The sequence below is a fragment of the Diuraphis noxia genome, unplaced genomic scaffold (genome assembly GCF_037042655.1).
Source record: "Diuraphis noxia isolate RWA-SAM2 unplaced genomic scaffold, SU_Dnox_SAM2 contig0002, whole genome shotgun sequence".
Classification (NCBI taxonomy): Eukaryota; Metazoa; Arthropoda; class Insecta; order Hemiptera; family Aphididae; genus Diuraphis; species Diuraphis noxia.
In genome coordinates, this window is record NW_028301712.1 from 45,544,233 (window position 1) to 45,550,329 (window position 6,097).

At 24.0% G+C, this 6,097-nt stretch overlaps 1 protein-coding gene across 1 annotated transcript in view; it reads left to right on the forward strand.

The window, feature by feature from the left end:
* The window catches only part of MCU (mitochondrial calcium uniporter), a 74,361-nt gene that overhangs the window by 13,011 nt on the left and 55,253 nt on the right, over window positions 1–6,097 (forward strand). The window contains exon 2 of the mRNA XM_015518402.2: window positions 2,614–2,731. Coding sequence (XP_015373888.1) covers window positions 2,614–2,731 — 118 coding nt within the window. The remainder of the gene's footprint in view (window positions 1–2,613; window positions 2,732–6,097) is intronic.

The following is a 6,097-nucleotide window of genomic DNA, read 5'->3' on the forward strand; positions in this document are numbered from 1 at the left end:
CACCTTCCAAGTACAGGATCTACGATCTACTCGTAGTATATCTACACCTTTATATAATCAAATGTTAATATACTGTCATTTTAATTTAAAAAAAAATTATTCTACAAAATACAAATAAACAAAATAAGTTGGATCATTACAATATATTTTAATTTTTATATCCATTTAAATCATATAATTTTATTTATTTAAAATGAAACTATATATATATGTTTATTAATGATCATTCTGGATTAAGCTTAATACGAAATATTATGGCAGCATTCAATTTTACTATAGGTGAGAGGTAACTGCAGTAAACAATTAAACAATTTCAATTTAAAAATTGTTCTTGTGTTATGTATAGGTACATATATTATATGTAATAATTATTACATTAAATCAAGGCGTAGAAACTTTAAAACATCACAAATTGTATTTTTAGCTTTAAATATTGTTTACTGTTTAAGTATAGGACTTATTGTTCTTTAATAATAACAATTTTACATTAAAAACTAGTACGTGTTTATAGAATTATCTTTAGCGTCGAATTTTTATACTGGCATTACATTTGATGTTCAGTTTTTGGTGATTTTCCAAAAAATGTGTAATGTGTAAATAGGTAACTCAATAATTATACAAAACGCATAAGTAAGTTTGAAATCTACTTTATTTTAAATTATATCTTAACACTTTTACTTTTTATATAGATTCTAATGATTCTATCATATAGTAACATACAAATCTATGGAGACTAAACAATCATAAAGTTGTTAGGTAGGTACCTGTTATAAGTTATAACACATAATGTACTCATTTACATTTTATAAAGTACAATATTATATAATTTATTAAAAACAATTCCATCGTCGTATCATTCATATCTAGGTACCTTTAGTTTTAATATTTATGAACCAACGTGCATGCAAACTGCGTACGGACGTAACTACCTAACATAGTTTGCATTTATTATTGTTTATTTTTATTCAATCGGTTATCGTTATATCTATTAATAATTTTATTAAATTAATAAAATTTTAGTATGAAAAGGATATTAATACATCGGTGCAATAATTTTAAAAATCCATATATAATATATATGTATAAAGATATTTTTTTTAAATTTCAAGGATTGAAATAAAAGTCATGGATTAATTACTTACGAAAGTTAAAAATCAATTTCCACTTTATCTTTTAAAGTTAATCCAAATTCCAAATAATGTCATATCTATTCTATAATTATAGATTTGTCACTTTCTAGTCGATAGTAATTTTTAATTAAAAATGTTGTTCTAATTAAAAATGAATACCTATGTATTTATGCAATTCTGCAATTTATGGATTCAAGTATCCAAAAGCTTGATGTTATATTTCAAACGCTAGGCCCTATCTTAGTTTATTAATATTAAGAGTATCGGTGGTGGATAATTATTTTAATCGAAAAATACTAATCTATTTTTCATCATACTGATCGACATAGTTTTGCGATAATATTTTTAAAAACTTATTTGAATTCGTTATTATGTCTATTTAAGATAAGTCAGTTTATTTTACTCTATTTTACCTCCCCAGCAGCTATAAATTTAGTTTGAATATCTTTAAATGTTCAAACGTTGATTACTTAGAATTTAAATCAGAATTCTTAAAATGTGGATTGATCGATCTCAAGCAGACATTATATCGAGTTCAGATCAGTTTTTAGAAATATTATCGATATTAGGCCGATGATGGGTAGGATGGATAACAAGTAAATATTATAAATGAGCATATTACTAAATTGTTTGTCATTTATGCGCGCAACGCCGAGGTTTGTGTTTGTGACTTGTACAGTTGTACATGCGTGTGCGGGAGCGCTTCACTATTTCTTTTATATAAAGTTACACACACTAATGTTCACTTATACACTACACTTACTACGTACACATTTACAGAACCCGCATGAATGTAATTTGAAAATTGTCTATTGACTATTTCGAACTCCTTAAAAACTGTTTGCCACTTATCCCCTTAATATCAAGAGTTAAACCACATATGGGGGGGGGGGGGTATAGCCTGTATTTTAAAATAAAAAATGTTTCAGTTCTCATACATGGACAGAAGTTTGGGAGGCCTAACATAATTCTGGATAGATTATAATCCCTTTAGACTTCTTCTATTCTACGCCTATAGGGATTTGGCGTTATAGCTAATAACTTGGGTATAAACTTTGATATTGATACTTATGTATGTTTTATATATAGGTTTTTCTTGATAAATTAAGTATTGAGGTATTGAGAAGTTGTATGTATGTCTGAAAAATTATTTATCGACAATATTTTAAAAGAAACTTAGACAAATTGAACATTTCTCATACCTACCTATAAATAGGTCATGTGTCGAAATGCCATGATTTTGTTTTTTATTTATATATTATTGACATTAATACAAATGTATTATGACTTAAGATGTTGATTATTTGTTTGTTTTTAAAATATATGTACACTCAGTCTCATAAACACAGGAAAATTGTATTTAGTACATATTAATATATTATATACTTTTTATGGATTATATTTTATTTTCTTATATATTTATATAGGATAATACGTTAGGTGCGGTTAATTAGTAGCATTTTAATTTATTGCATTTTTTCAGGTTGTGCAGCGATGCCGTCGTCATCATTGCAAACGATGGTCTAGCTCAATTTCTACTACGTTTTTGGTTGATGAAAATGAAGGAAAACAAATATTAAAACCTTCATATGATAAGTCAGGTAAAATAAACACTAACAATTATTTATTATAAAGAGGTATTAAACCTAGATATGTATAAGGTTGGTCACCATATTTTGTATTTTTTTTTTATAAATTGACCATAAAAAAATAAGAACACTTCTGACCCATAAACTGGCCTGTGCATATGCCATATATATACTATAACATAGTATAGGTACTTAAATAATATTATATGGTGTACAATGCACCCAACTACCCTAGGTAGAATTTAGAATTTTACCATCACATAGAACTTTTTTTTATATATTTTTAAAGGAAACATATTATTATAATAATACCATTTCTGTAAACAAACATTTCTTTCGAGGAGATTATGTTTTTTATGAATTAAATGAATGGTATAATGTTATAATGGTATAATGTTCTCTTATAACTAGAGTTAGGATGTTGATGACCTAAACACACACACACACAAATGTCCTAAAAAAAATGCAAAAAAGCCCTAAAAAAAGTGCAAAAATGCCCTGAAAACTTCAAAAAATGACCTTAAAAATTATCTGAAATACTAATTAAGTAAGTGAAAAAACTTTTTTATAAATAATAATTTTCATTAGAGATATGGGTATAAATAAATTTAAAATTTATATTTAATTAATATTAAAATTATTTTTTACTAATAGTTCAAATCCAAAGTTAGATTTTAAATAAATTAAATTTGTTTCCAAACTTGAGTGTAACATTTGCTATAAAATCTATAATTTGTGAAAAATGCCCCACATTGTATAAAAAGTAAAAAAAATGCCCTAAAAGATGAAAAAATGACTTAAAAATTTTTAAAAATGATGTTAAAAAACAAAAAAAATACATTTATAGCTAAAAATGCAAAAAATGCAAAAAAAATGCAAAATAAAATAGAATATTCTGCATCAAGGGAGCATGAAAATTTTTTTTAGCTAGGATAGCATTGTACAGAATAAAAGGAAAAAAAAATGCAAGTCATCAACATCCTATTATATAACTCTACTTATAACCCACATATCCTTTTTATTAACATTTATGTTCATTTTATCACATAAAAACATTTATATTATTATTCTTTATATTTGAATAGTTGATGCTAATAAAATATACTTATCTACCTATCGTGTTTTGTTTTTAGTTAAGTAAGGTTTTACCTAAAAGTTAATTAAATAAAAAAAATGCTAAACTTGAGAATTCTTTTAAAACTAATTCAAAACTAATTAGATGTTAAATACATTTATATTCATTTATATATTGTTTAATACTTAGTTCATTGTTATTTGTTACTTTTTAAGTATAGCAGTAGAAAAAAACTTTTGATATACCTACCTACCTACCTGGTTGAACAGTAGGTAGATTATTATTTTATTATAAGTATTGGCAATTAGGTATGAATAGTATTATAAATTATTATCATATTACATCTTAAATAGTTAGTTAGGTATTATATATTTAATTAATTTTACAAAGCTTTAATTTCTATTTAAGTGTAAATAAAAATTATTAACTATTATCTTTTTGGAATTATATTCAGCAATAACAATTACATTTTTTTAGAATACTATTTCAATTTATGTTGATCAGTGATTGTATTAATATGTTATTAGGTAGGTAATGTTCTTCTTTCTATCATAAAGTTAATTTTTTTATTCGATTGAGTAGGAATAGGAAAGCTTTAGATATTTAAGATTCTGAACGAAGCAATGAATGTGTTGAATTTACAATGAAGTTTTTTTTTGTGTATCCATACATAATTAATAGTGAAAAATTGCTTCAACCTTCAACTTGAGGATATTTAAACGATAATATAGCAATAAATAGAAAAATAAATTTAACAGAAAAATGAAGTGTCAGTTTAATACTTTAATTTACTATTACGCCTTTTTTGAAAATTAATTTTAGATTAGGTAATGGTTATTCTTTAAAAAACATATTTCAAGTTAATTATGTTATGTCATTATACTCGCCCACCCTATATTTTCAAGATGTAGCAAACGCTACACCTAGTAATAGGGTTAGACGCCACTGTAGGTATACATGGATATTATGTGAGTGCAACAAAAATGTTATGTTAGTATTAGGTGGGTATGAATACTTTTGTTTCGCGCCCTCCATATTTCGAAGTAATTTATGCCTCTGAAAAAAGTAAAATATAAGGATCTTGTTTATTACCTACATATTATTATAAATGAAAAGCTTTATCTAAAAAGAATGATTAAAATTTAAAGATAAAATTGAAATCTAAAATAATATTGTTTAGTAATTAATAAAGATGTGTGTAACTATGATGTACAATTATTTGATATATAATTACTAATTATTATTTTTAAATAAAAAAAAAAATATTATATATTTAGGTGGTAACCTAGACTTAGAAAGTATATATGTGTATAATTTTAAACATAAAACATAATATATTTTTAGAAATACTTATTTTTCTCCAGAATTATTTTAATAATCTTGTATAACAAAAAATAAATATATTTTTATTTTCCAATCATTAAAAAATATTTAACTTTTTATAATGCTGGTTAAATAAAAATCAACTGGGTTTTATTATTAATCTTATTTACCATTTTAGCTTTTTGCATTTTGTCAAAGTTTGAACTTCAAATATAAATAATATAAATAAAACCTATAAATTATAGCTAAGCACAATATTACCTATAAATTTATAGGTAGGCACAATAAGCAGGGGTGGCCAACGTGTGGTTCTCGTCATAGCAGTCAAAGTGTTTTTTAAAAAAAAAATTAATTTTTACTTACCAAAAATAAAATAGATGAAATTGTAAAAATTATAAAATGTATTTATAAACATTTTGGCTCTTGATATTATTGTATTTACTTTTGTGGCTCTTCGACGTATCCATGTTGTACATCCCTGATATATTATATATATATATATATTGTACCTATTATGTATATTTAACTTTTTAATTAGCTATAATAACAAATTGTAAGGATCCTTTCATTTTAATTTTCAAGATTTTTGACAGAACAAAAAATGTTGTTGACAATTATAGAAAAACACTAAAAAAATAATAATTTCAGCTCTATAAGCTTAAAATATTTTGAAAAATGGCCCATGAACATAAACAATAATTATTGACATTTCGTAGACATGTCAGGTTTCTAAGGTTATTTTGTAAGTTTGTTAATAACATAAAAATAAGAATATATATATTTAGCTAAAAACCTATCTTCCATAAGAATTCCCGTTTAAATGCTTTATTTAAAGCTTTATCTAAACTTTAAATACTAATATTAAGATAAAACATTATACAACTAGCACAAAAGATTGTATTTAAACATTGAACGTGTTATTTACAATCAAAATGTTGAAATCATTTGTTTTTTAAATTTTTATTTCAAGACACATTTGT